The 14,006-nt window shown below is 39.0% G+C and overlaps 2 protein-coding genes across 2 annotated transcripts in view; both read right to left on the bottom strand.

The window, feature by feature from the left end:
• The window catches only part of cds1 (CDP-diacylglycerol synthase (phosphatidate cytidylyltransferase) 1), a 34,381-nt gene extending 27,449 nt beyond the window's left edge, over window positions 1–6,932 (bottom strand). Inside the window, exon 1 of the mRNA XM_080037950.1 lies at window positions 6,593–6,932. Within this exon, the coding sequence (XP_079894076.1) occupies window positions 6,593–6,667 (75 nt within the window). The 5' untranslated portion in view covers window positions 6,668–6,932. The remainder of the gene's footprint in view (window positions 1–6,592) is intronic.
• A 1,631-nt stretch (window positions 6,933–8,563) lies between these two features.
• wdfy3 (WD repeat and FYVE domain containing 3) overlaps window positions 8,564–14,006 on the bottom strand; it is a 96,623-nt gene continuing 91,180 nt past the window's right edge. The window contains exons 63-65 of the mRNA XM_080037983.1: window positions 13,744–13,855; window positions 12,690–12,887; window positions 8,564–12,179 (exon numbers count right to left, since the gene is read on the bottom strand). Of these exons, the coding sequence (XP_079894109.1) occupies window positions 12,047–12,179; window positions 12,690–12,887; window positions 13,744–13,855 (443 nt within the window). The 3' untranslated portion in view covers window positions 8,564–12,046. The remainder of the gene's footprint in view (window positions 12,180–12,689; window positions 12,888–13,743; window positions 13,856–14,006) is intronic.

The raw sequence follows: 14,006 nt of genomic DNA, 5'->3' as shown, positions 1-14,006 counted from the left end.
GGTCAAACAAGGACAAAAAGGGATTTTAACAGCAAGCGTTCTCCACAGAATGAACTTCAGATATCATCAAATAAAAGCTTACACTCATGAGCTAACAGCTGCTATTTTAGATAAGGAAAAAATAACATAGTTTTGGAACCATCAAACTTACAAAAAAACTGTTAACTTGATAAAAATACCGGCATGGTAACAAACATGTAACAACACTTTCACTTAAGTAAGATTGTAAATTGTAACTTTTAGAATCACATGATCTTAAATCAGGCCTCAGAGGTAGATACAGTCGACCCATTTCACCAGCTACAGAGACGTGCCTGTGTGTGAAAGAAGTGAACAACCCCTAAAAATATTTGCAAATTCAGCCCGAAAATAAAAGTATTGCGGTTACTGCTCCAACAATCAGCCACGATCTAATGCTTGATCATGAGACATCAACAAGGTGCCACGGTACAGCAACCCCCACAATGCTAATCAATACCAATCAATATTGTGAGATGGATGTTAAACGGAAGCACAATGGTGCCTGTCTGTCTCACTCAGCTGTTTATACTGTCATTCATGACTTTAACCTTCGCCAGTCTTATCAGTATCCATTCTGGGCTCAACTTTGCTTCGACCTGAATGCTACTACTGTTTAGGGCCTGACCAAAATGGATTATTTTTGGGGCAGTCTTGGCGTGAGCTCGCAGCTTCTAGAGTTAGCTTACTTTGAACTGTTGTACCGTTACGTCTATTCGGTTGTTACTGATTCATGCTAACGTTGCTACTAAGTTAATGCTAGGTTAGCCCAGAGCCATTGAAAGGGTCCGGCCCGCAGCAGACCCGGGTTCGAATCCCGCCGTGTCAGTTGAAGTTCCCTGCATGTCATTCCCCTCTTTGCCCCATTTCAACTCTGTCTCTCCAAATCTGTCTAATAAAGCAAAAATGGCCAAGAAATAATCTAAAAAAAAAAAAGTCAGTCTTTCCTCAGTCTTCCCTTGGCCCAGCTGTCCTGTTAATCCTAACCCTACATTTTTACTAGTGTGATGTCACACATGGGAAAATGCAGGGTTAGACAGTGAGACCATAAAACACTCTTTCTGCCTTTTCTCAGGCTAGGATGAACCGATTTAAAAAATCTTTGCACATTTATACTAGATAGGATCTCAGAGTTCAATACACCTTCATATTTCCACCGGTGAAGTAGGTCTTTAAGCCTCCTCTGCTGTCCAAAGACATGTCTAACTGTGTCTGTGCAGAATAAAGAAGAGAGCAGCCGAGCGGTGAACTGCCTGCTGCTGCTGCTGGCAGCTTCAAGGACGGCGGCCGCTTTGCACACGGCCCCACAAGGTCGACTGTCATGAGGCGTCTTGAGCCGTCGCTAACGCTAACTGTCCCCGCAACAGTGTGTAATGCTACGGCCATGTAGGGAGAACACACACACTCAATATCGGAATCAAACACACACACACACACAGCTTCTTAGCTTTGGCAATTTTAACTTGTGTTTTTCCATGCCAATAAAGTCCCATTGAATTAAATGTGTGTGTGTGTGTGTGTGTGTGTGTGTGTGTGTGTGTGTGTGTGTGTGTGTGTGTGTGTGTGTGTGTGTGTGTGTGTGTGTGTGTGTGTGTGTGTGTGTGTGTGTGTGTGTGTGTGTGTGTGTGTGTGTGTGTCGGACTAATTCATTAAAAGTAAACATTGGCCTTAGACGTAGCACACAGGGGAGAGTGTAAATATATTTTTCACACCACCAGCGGTTTATACAGTGTGTGTGCACCATGTCAACGTGATCTGTTTAGACACAACAAACCACATGAGACGCTGCAGGCAAGAACATTGTTTGTATTCAAGCCTTGGGCAATTTGGAGTTGTTTTTGTTGTAGCTATTTTGCTTCCATAACATGTCTGCTTTTCACCCATGAATTTTGCTAATACTCCCCTTTTATAGTAGTATATAAAATGTCCAAAAAAATACACTGGATATGGACTCACAAGTAGCTAACAAGGCTGATGTTTGGCGATTGGCGCGGTTTTGTCATTGTGTCAGGGGGGCGACACCAGTTTGCAAATGCTGCCACACTGAGAAATACAGTAGAGTGTGATGTGGAGCTGATCGGCTTGATTAACTTTGTGTCAACTCATATGGGGAAGTTACGCAATATGGCTTTACTAAACCAGGTTTCAAATAAAAAAACGGGAACGGGATGGTTGTGAAAAGAAGCTAGTGTCCACATTATACACAGACCGAATGCTTTGAAGAGAGGCAGACCAAGACCCCTGTAGATGAAAATTACTAATACACAACATTAAGATCCCTCTAAATCAAAATCAAATCAGTTTTATTTGTATAGCCCAAAATCACAAATACATTTGTCTCAGTGGGCTTTACATTCCATACAATATGATACAATATGATACAGTACGACACCCTGCCCTTACACCCTTAGCTCGGCTGAGAAAAAACTCACAGTAAAAACCTTTACCAGGATTAAAAAAAAATTGAAGAAATCTCAGGGAGAGTCGACTGAGTAAGGGATCCCTCTCCCAGGACGGACATACTGCAATAGATGTCATAAGTAGAGAAAAATCACAACCTAACCTAACCTTCTGTTGGCCTGATGACATTTTTTCTTTAAATGTATCCCTTGAAGATAAGCCACCTTGAAGCCCATCAGCAAGGACCATGTTCTATGTCCCACAATAGATTCAAAGTGTGTATTGTCATATTGCACAATAAGAAAAATGTTCTCAGTCATACAATGAAATTCTCCCTTTTGTTTTCCACGGACTGAATGCCAAGAAGGAAACATGAAAATATGCAATATAGGCTACAAGTAAAATAGAAAAAAAAAGCAGCAACAGTACATACTATATAATTTACAAGGCAAATAGAAGAGCAGCCACTAGGTAAATTTCCAATACAGCTGGGCAATGGTGCTAGTAGTCAAGTGTTTCCAAACTCCTGCTTCTTACTCACTCACTATAAACAGCATTTATCCTTCAGCTACGCGGCACAGTGCCAACCTCGTAAAACACTACAGAGTATTAAAAATGACCTCGCAAAGGAAACCCTTTAAACAGCCTGTTAACATGCCAGATTGAGTGGAAGTTAATGCCTGTGTGTGTGTGTGTGTGTGTGTGTGTGTGTGTGTGTGTGTGTGTGTGTGTGTGTGTGTGTGTGTGTGTGTGTGTGTGTGTGTGTGTGTGTGTGTGTGTGTGTGTGTGTGTGTGTGTGTGTGTGTGTGTGTGTGTGTGTGTGTGTGTGTGTGTGTGTGTGTGTGTGTGTGTAATAGAAGTTAATAAAGAGGAGTGAGCATCATACAAGAGTGTTTAAAGATATATTTGGACAGAAAATAAAAAAAAACTAATGTCCTCCAATAGACAATTTTATGACTTAAAATGTCGCAAAATAAGAGGAAAAGAGACTTTTTTTTATATTAGGAGAGAGAGACCATGACTAAATGATTTAGTTGTAAAAAAAAAAAAAAGAAAAGAAAAAAAAATGTATGAGAGCATCCTGATATAAATTCTTGGAGAAAACTCGTCATTCATATGTTTAGCAAGAATCGTTCAGCCATAGTTCCCTCTCTAAATACTTTCCCTCTGATAATACAACAACACTCCATCACTGTTTGAATGTGTGGAGTCATGTGTTGTGATAGGGGGGACTTCCTACTGAGGGATACAGCCACACACACACACACACACACACACACACACACACACACACACACACACACACACACACACACACACACACACACACCTCCAAACTTGGACTTCTGAGGGAGGTGAGGACAAACAAGTTGGGACATACAGTGAAGTCAACGCTGGCAACAAGCCAGAATGACCAAAATGTAAACACACACACACACTGAGAGAAACACACACACACACACACACACACACACACACACACACACACACACACACACACACACACACACACACACACACACACACACACACACACACACACACACACACACACACACACACACACACACACACACACACACACACACACACACACACACACACACACACACACACACACACACACACACACACACACACACACACAAGCTGTGCATATCATGTCATGTGGTTGATGTATTTCAGATCCATGAGTCAGTCTGTGTATGTACCAACTTCCAAGGATATTAAAGACCACCATAATGAAACATAGTTAATTAATAATATGTGTAATACATTGTAGGCCTCAGTAGGACGTCCCCTCTATCACAACATGTACCAACAGTTTAAAGAAGAACATTGTGAATGAAAATAACAACAATTGCAGCCAAACACATATTTTTCCTTATACCTACCTAATTCAGATCTACACAAATACATCAGGCCAATACACTGAACTTTCAGGTGAGAGGGTCATATGGAAATGTAGGTTTTACTTGGTGGCAAACCTCCTGTCAAAGTGACCGTAGGTAAACCAGATATGATTTAATAGAGGTCAACAGAGTTACTGCCATTGCCGCCCCAACCCTCTGAAACTCCCTCCCCCCAAACATACGAAACTCAGGTTGCGTTCCCAATCGCATACTCTTTCTTTTTTCTATTCTACAAACTACATCCGACGATAAAAAGAATCTAGTTAGGATGCAGTAGGCATACTATTGGGACATACTTTACTCTCTTATTTCATCATAACATTGCGCCTTGATCTTGCCTCTTGCTTTTATATCCGTCGCATCCCCGTTTGTTTTCATATGGAGGCTTCGTCAATGTGACGTCACTTCACGTGCGCACTGGATTGTGGGTCAGAATCGCCCAAATAGGATGCAGTTTTCAACACTAACAATCTTGGCCGCATGAAGTAGGACATCCGGGTACTTCTAACCATCCTAAATCTGGCCACAAGAATCGGTACGTCCTAAATCTTTTTTCTACATACTATATAGTAGAAAGTATGCGATTCGGAACGCAACCTCAGACTCAATAAACTCATTCAAAAGCCAACTCAAAACTCACCTCTTCAAGAAAGCTTAATAACACCTGACTGACCCCACCCATACCACACCTGACTCTATTCCAAACCTCATTTTGAATTAGTTGTGTATCTTGTTTTCCAGTTTTTCATTTTCTTTATATATATTCTTTGAGATGTAAAGCGTCTTTGAGAGACTTACAAAAAAGCGCTATATAAATCCTATCAATTATTACTATTATTATTATTATTATTATTATTATTATTATTATTATTATTATTATTATTATTATTATTATTATTATTATTATTTCTGAGATATTTAGAACTCCTTGGCTTCAGCCCCAGATATACATTATGCAGACGGAGTGTGACTGTGAATGAAATATACTTTCTGGCATGTTGCTATAGTAGCTACAATGGCCCCCCTTTGTTTACGTTTTACCCGTTTACAGAGCCTAGGTTGTGTATTGACAGTGGAATTTGTTTTTCAGTGCACACACACAGTACGGACAGGTAGCAGATCATGAGGAGATATTCATTGATTTTGAAGAAAAAAAAATGATTTTGACAACAAGAGTTCTAGAAAATCGCTGACACCACCTTTAGGGGCCGAGGGGTGTGTGTGGGGGGGAGGAGGGTGTCTCTTAACCACCTCTTCATTCACACACACACACACACACACACACTGAAGTAATTTAGATATATATCCACACTTGCACAAAGTAGGTGTTTTGTTGAGTCTATGGATTTCATAGCGGTTTAGTAACTTTTGTTTATAGGCTTTATCGATCATATTGACTTGACTGGATGGAGACTGTGTGATGTAGTCATGAGAGGAGAGTTGATTTTTAACCCGCAGTTAGTACACGCACACACACACACACACACACACACACACACACACACACACACACACACACACACACACACACACACACACCTTAAGCTCTGTCAATATTATTGTTGCTTGATTGTTTTAATCACTACTAGTCACCGATTTCAAAACAAAAGAGAAAGTGCAATGTCCATTTTTTTTTACTTCTTCGCATTCTTAAGTTGGGCTATACTTCAGAAATATCAACAAATCATTAACAAAGTTAAGTTAGGCCTTAATTACATTATCCAATGTGATTATATTTATTTAATGCGATTTTTAAGATATTTGAGATGATAACTTAATATATTTTAATAGCAATTGAGGCCATATTTTTCAAATCAATTTATTGTAAGCCTTAAGAGACGTTTGAAAGATTAATTAAAAACCATGTTAACGCCAATTAAGGACTTATTTGTAGATTATCTCATTCAAATCCTTTTTAAATAGGCTACTTTATAAAGAGCTCTAGAAGTATATGAACACTGTTATAGTCACAACACGATAAAATCCCAGCTATTTATTGAGGTCATGAACTTCACATTGGATAGAATTGGTTATTTCTTATGTCAAATACGTTTTACTTTTCATTTGATTTACAGGATTAGTAGCCTACCACAGTCAGCCAGCTTTATTTAGCTTCCCAACCAACCTGGCAACCCCCCTAGCAGCCAGCTAGCTCGGACGGCCAGTGTAGCAGCTACTAGTCTCACAACCGGACTAACTTGTTTTTAACCGACGACGTCTTTAGGGGAAAACAGTTTGACGTTTTTGAAGCACGTTTTTACCTTGTCGCTGATATTTTCCGCGGCGCTGTCAGTGTCTCCACCGCCGCCACCTCCTCTCTTCCTTAGCTCCGTCATGTCTCCGGTTAAATGTTTCACATAAGCCGACTCAGGGCGAAGGGTGGGCGGGTAGGAGGGAGCGAGAGACCGCGGTTAAAATCCTGGAGCTTGTTCGTCAGATGTATGGTATATATCCCCGGGTTTTGGACGTTATATTCGGTCACTAAAGGTCAGTTTTTCCCCCCGTGTGGAAGTCAGACGGTTGTTGCTGCTATGGAGCTCGAGCTAGACGAGACACTAACCGCTCCGTTCACTGCGTGTGTGTGTTTGTTTATCACCGCAGTCCCCGTCCCTCGCTCCCTTTCCTTCCACTGTCAAGGTGAGGAAATGAAAGACACTCATAATTTCCGGTATCGTCATTCAAAGTAAAAGTGAAATTTGTGACACTGCCTCATAGAAATAATATGTAGCTAGGACAAAATGTTGACTATAATAGGCCTACCATAATTCTACTTTGCATCTCCACCATTTTGAATTAATTGTAAGTAGTTTACCCTATATTACCCTTTTTCATTCATTTAGGCTATTCATTTCGTTTTTATTTCGAACAAAAAAATAAAAAAGCAAGTATGACAGACAGATCATACAAAATATACATAACACGAAACAACACTAATTATAAAGGTTCATAAACAATATTTAAAGAATAAATGTAGTGTCTGTGTCTGAAAAGAAGTGAGAGGAAGCCGAAGGTTATTACGAAGCCCTATCCATCCATTCTACTGTATATCCATTTAAATTAATTCCCAGAGATCGCTTATTTGAAGAAGAGGTTTATTTTGAAGTAGGCTTACTTGACACGCAACTTCCGGTTTTAGTCTGTGATTTGGTGTCTAACTTCATACAACTCTCGTAATGTGGAGACTGATCCCCTCTCTCTCTCTCCCTATCTCCCTCCCCCCTCTCTCTCTCTCTCTCTCACCCTATCTCCCTCCCCCTCTCTCTCTCTCTGGCTCTCTTTCTCTCTCTCCCTTTGGCTCTCTCTCTCTCCCTCTGGCTCTCTCTCTCTCTCTCTCTCTCTCTCTCTCCTCTGGCTCTCTCTCTCTCTCTCTCTCTCTCTCTCTCTCTCTCTCTCTCTCTCTCTCTCTCTCTCTCTCTCTCTCTCTCTCTCTCTCTCTCTCTCTCTCTCTCTCTCTCTCTCTCTCTCTCTCTCTCTCTCTCTCTCTCCTTCCTTCCTGTCAATCTATTCTTGGTTGACCCACTGTGCTTCATGCTGCGGCATCGCGGTTGGGGGGTTTCACCTGACATTAACTGAATAGAATACATTTACTGTACAGATAATATCATTTAAATCCATTCAGGAAGATTTAGTCTGGGACATTTTAAAGGTCTAAAATTGTAAATGTATTGTATATTGCTACTTATGGCATCGCTAAGCTGTGTGGCATTTAAGTACTTTACTGAAAAACAGACCTTCCTTGAATCCTTACACATTTTCTCTCTACATTTTTGCACATTTTGTTTTGCATCAGACGGCAATAATAATTTAGAAAAACTTAAATCAACATAAACATTCAGTTTACTTATCAATACATTTGATATAAACATTTAAAAAAAAATTACTCTCACACACTATTGTTTATGTTAATCTTAATGTTGAAATAACTTAGTACATTTGTATTAATTTGTAAGTTCTTTACCTTGTGAAAAGGTGACTGAATTACGTCATATATATATCTAAACACACACTGAGCTATAAGGGTGTGTGTCAAGATGAATATATGACTTAATTCAGTCATGTCTGGTCTACATGTATCTATTTCTAAGTCAAAAATATAATTTTATTTCCTTTAAAACAAAGTATGCCCATAAATGACAAATTTCAACCCGCCACATCATGAAGAAAACTTTTTTTTTGGACCCACAGAATTCAAAATAAAAGAACCAATCCTTCCATTTTTTTTTGGTGGTAACAGCAATTATTTATTGAAATGAAATTAAAAAGAATAAGTACCAGCTCTATTGCATTATTGTAACATTTTGTTTCTGTAAGAGAAGGAGCGGTTTGGGGGGAGGTGAGGGGGGTAGGGGGGTAAGAGTTACTCTACAGTTTGTTTTCTCTATTGTAGGATGTAGTGAGTGAACACAAATATACAAGGAACATTCAGCTATCACAGATTGCACACCAGATACTGTAGTAATGTGCAGTCTAATACAAGACCACCAACACAATCCAGGATTTTTTCACCTTATTTTTCCGCCCCTTATTCCGCTTAACTCTTGTTTTCATTTGTCTTTTAACATATTTTTTTCCGATATTATATATTTCCAAAGAGTACAAAAAATCCACCCAGATTTCCCCGGGGTTTCTGTACACAAATCAACTCATCGGACAAATGCCTTCCTAGAAAAAATATGAATAAAAACCAAAAAAAAAAAAAAAATATATATAATAATGCCGAGAACATGTACAATGCACTGACACAGAAAGTCAGCTGTGTTAATAGACATGCAACAAGTAACAAAACTTGCTGAAATCGCAACAATAATAATAATCATAAAAAAAAGAAAAAAAAAAAATTCTAAAACCAGTTATTATAATTGCATAAATACTTTGTACAGTTTCATTTGTATCCGCTGTGAAACAAATTCACCTTTTTGTTGAAATGACAAAACTTAAAAACTGCATTCAATTTAAAAACCTGTGATTCTCAGTTTTTTTTTGTACACGTGAAGAAGGTGCAAAAGGAACTCGTGAAGTGAGTGATTGATAGACAAGCCGAAAATCAAATCAGCACAATTTCATAATTTTTTTTGTTGTCAGCTAAGATGGCATGATTGCACGCTAAATTACAGTACGTAAAATGCAGTATGATATAAGGGAGACGATAACAAAGAGTGCATATAATAATTAATAGAACATTATGGAGCATTCAGGGTGTGTGGGGATTTTAAAGTGTAGTGGAGACAGAAAGAAAGCAGCATTTTGAATGCACGGTCGTTGCCCACAGAAGCATGAAACAAAATGGCTTCATCACATGTTTTTGAAAGGAAACAAAATGAATGGACTTTTACATATAAAAATGCACAAGCACATTCTTAATGTCTAACTCTTAAACCCAGCAGAAACAGCAGCCATCCAGCAGAGTTAAAACAACTAATTATTAACTTGTTCTCATGACAACAGTGCAACAGAGAAACACACACAATACTCATTTTGATATTATGTGTCAACTTGGGAACTTTGAGTTATTACGGGGTTCAATTGGTGCCAAATAAATGTTGTTTTATACAGTTTTAAGCTCTAACTGCACATTTACTATGATTTGCTGCCTCCTTGTGGTGGAGACAGGCATTACAAAAAGCCCATTTCTATAAAAAAAAAAAAAAAAACGTAATAACTGAAATCATGTCTGTATTTAATTGAATTAATTTGACGATCAAGAGCGAGAAAGCGATACATCATTGATGAAAAAAATAATACTACAAAATTATGGATTTAATGCCATACTCACTCATTTCCCCTGCATTTGTAAGCAAAACTAAAAGTAAAAAAAGGCCAAAAAATATCTCAATGTGTTTGACTGTTTTTTAACTTAAATGTTCTTGTATACAGAGTATAGACAAGTATTAATTTTCCTAACTTTACATGTTTCGACTGCTAAAGCTTCCTGCCGTGCAGTTGTAACATGTTAAGGTACGGAAAGCAATACTAGTCTGATATATTTATGTTAATATACGTGTTAAATCGCTCTATATATTCATACAGTGATCACTTATATAATGTGTGCGCTTCATAACACAGGTCTCTCAGTCCCTCGCTCTGTATACAAGAACATTCAAGTTAAGTATAAAGTTAGACTTAAATGATCGTATTTGCGTTTTTTTACTAAGACATATTCTTAAAATCTGAGCTGGGATTTTGTCCAGTTTAAAAGTATTTTGTGATTTCGCAGTTCAAGCATTTCCATCTATTCCATTTATTCCAATGGCTGTAAATGTCTTTCTATTCCGAACAAACTCTTTGCATGGGTCTTGGCTGTTGCTGTTGCTCTTGCAGTTTAAAATATCCGATAGGGACAGTGGATAAAGTGTGCGGAGTGCAACGTTAACTCGTCTACTGTTATAATGCCACAGAGTTAGACTGACTGGAACACATATCTGAAAAGAAACCAGCAAAAAAAACAAAAAAACAATACAAACGAAGAGTCCCTTTTTTGTGTGCATTCAAAAAGCCGTACAGTAACTAAATAATGCTACGTTAAAAGGAAGAATAAATGTCTAGCAAAATAAACATGTGTGTTGTCTTTTACCTTTTTCATACGCGCAAATAAATCTCGTAGTAAATGGAGTGATATGGTTTAAAAAAAAAATAATAATCAAATCAAATCCCCATAATGATATTTTGTCCAGTCTTCAGACCGCAGCAACAATGATGACGAAGAAAAACATTCTCCAAATGGCAATTCATATAAAAAGGACAGAATAGATGATAGGTTTAAAAAAAAAAAAGAAATTCATCGAAAATTGATACATCCGAAAAGAATTTGGCAAAAATAATAAGAAAGACAATCTCATAATAAATCTCTCTCTTTGATGGTGATGGCTTGACAATGCGGGCAACACTCACTCCCTAAAAAAAAAAATCACATTTTTGTAAACAACAACAACAACGACATGAAAAAATTATCGCGAAATGAATAATAAAAAAAAGAAAAAAAAACATAAGTCATTTTTGCATAACTAGACACACTAGTAAAGTGAACCCGCGGCGGACATTTAATTATTGACATTCATTATCCCTTCCTCCCCTCCTGTGTTATTCCTGTGACTTTGTAACATTATACTTACACACAATCAGTTTTTATTTTTTTTCTTCTATTTTATGTTTTTTTAAAGCCAGGAGTGTTTAGTCACAACGCTATATTACAGGCAAGTTATTATTACACTTTTTTTTTCTGAGTTTTTTCCCATATTCACCTTATTTTTTGTTCCATATTTGATCCTCTTAAGAGTTCAAAAGGCCATAGGAAGTTTATTTACAATATTAACAAGTTTTGTTCTGTATCTTGCGGTTGGGCGGGCGATTGATTCGAGAGCGCCGCGTCAAAGATGGTGGTAGCTTTTTTTTTTTTCTTCTTTTTCTTCTTACATCCAGGTGTTGAGTGCAGGTGGTAAAAGTGGTGATTTTCGGCTTTTTTAAATTCTCATTCTCTGCCTTTTTCCATCGCCACCGTCATGGTGAAGTTCCCTCTGTTAACAGTCTGTCAGTGTGTTACAGTACATGTGGTTACTGGACGTACGAGAATTTAAAAAGGTAATTTTTTTTTTTTTTTTGGGGGGATATTTTTTTGGAGCTTTTTGGATTTGGGAACAACCAGGCAGGTGGAGACGGAGATGGATATGTGGGAATGAAACGCTCCTCAGACGGGAGGAGTCACTATGGAGGGGTGGAGCTTAGTTCCTGCCGCCACCGCCGCCGCCGTCCTCGCTGCTGCGCTCGTGCTGCAGGTTGTAGTAACAGTTCTGACAGACGCGCACCGGAGACGAGATCTTCAGCCTCTTGATCTCCGACTGGAAGCGACTGCACCTGCAAGACAAAGGGAGGGGCAGATTTAACAAGGTTCCCACATTATTAAATATCAAATTCAAGGAGAGCAACATGGCATTGTTAGATACACACAGCACATTGAAACAATATACTGTGTTGATACACAGCCTAGGCTCTGTAAACAGGCATCAAGTTTTTTCCTAGAATTGTGACTCCACCTTTAACACTGTAATAAAGTAGAGTCACTAGGACCTGAAAATACATTTTGTTCTACTTTTTTAATGACCTATAAACATCAGAACATACAGCAGCACGTCCCTTAGTCAGCAGGTAATAGCATTGTACTTAAAAATAAACCTTAGTTCTGGAAATTGTGCACTACTGCTGTAAAAGTATAGTCTTACTTTCGACAGGATGCATGGCAATGAGTTAATGTATTTGTGTGTGACTACTTAGTGAGATTAATAATGGTAATATGACGCTGGTGAAGCTTTTGATTTAGTAGCGTTCATAACAAACAAACTGTGCACTGTAAAAGTGTTCCCTTACTTTTGGCAGAAGAGCTGTCCACAGTTCCTGCAGTGGTGTCGTCTCTCCGTGAGGGAGAACCGGACAGTGCATCCGGAGCAGGAGTCCCCCACCTCGTCCTTCACCCAGTGGTCTGCAGCCGAGCGGCCGGGCTGGTCACTCACTGACCAGCTGAACACTCTGCCTCGACCGTCACCCACCAGGATCTTACTGTGGTCCCTGGGGAAGAAGAGGATGGTAGAAATGTTTTTTTTGAGTTTAGTTTAGTTTATTTCAGTATTTTTTTTTTTTAAGATTTTTTTTTGCATTTTTATGCTTTATTGATAGTGTAGAGACAGAGTTGAAATGGGGCAGAGAGGGGAGTGACATGCAGAGAACGACCGCGGGCTGGAATCGAACCCGGGTCCGCTGCTGGCCGAGGCCCATGGGGGGGGGGACGCCCTACTAACTGAGCTAAGGGCGCCCCCTTATTTCAGTAATTTTCACAAATTATTTACAATGCACTTTAGTGAAGACCTAGATAGATACAAACAAACATCCTTGAGAAAAAAATGTGTCACAAAAAAGGGAGGGAGAAAATGGCGGTAAGAGGAATTCAGCAACATTTCTGATTTGCTGATACGTTAATGGACAGGTCTACTTACAGTAAACCCAGAGTTAGGACTAAACAAGGAGAAGCAGCTTTTAGTTTGTATGCACCGCATATCTGAAACACACTCCCAGAAAACTGCAGTTCTGCTGCTTTTCTTTTTCTGTCTTCCTTTTAACCTGCCATCTTTTAATGTGGTTGTTTAATGTCTTTTAAATCTAATTTATTTTAATGTTTGACCATCTTTCCCCCTGTTTTTGCTTTTTGTCTTTAATTATCTCTTTAAAATGCAATTTCAATATTTTTCTTATGTCTAGTATTGTAGTATTTTTTATCCTACAGTAAAGCCCTTTTGAATGTCCTTATGTCTGCATGAAAAGTACATACTGCACGCTGACTGACAGCTTGGGCAATGTGGCAACCAAAACAAACTAATCTTTTATAATAACTTTGCTGCCAGACTCTCAGCTCTGTCATGTTTCTTACTTGGAGATGGCGAGTGATGAGATCTCTGCTGGGTGAGCGTTGTCCTTGCGATCAAACGCCGTGTGCATCGTCAGTTTACTCCGGAAGACCAGCTGGCGCTCCCATCTGTGGCCTGAGAACACACACACACACACACACACACACACACACACACACACACACACACACACACACACACACACACACACACACACACACACACACACACACACACACACACACACACACACACACACACACACACACACACACACACACACACA

The sequence above is a fragment of the Ammodytes marinus genome (assembly GCF_949987685.1).
Source record: "Ammodytes marinus genome assembly, chromosome: 2".
Classification (NCBI taxonomy): domain Eukaryota; kingdom Metazoa; phylum Chordata; class Actinopteri; order Uranoscopiformes; family Ammodytidae; genus Ammodytes; species Ammodytes marinus.
The sequence above is the reverse complement of the archived record's forward strand: the minus strand, read 5'-3'. Positions and strand labels throughout refer to the sequence as shown.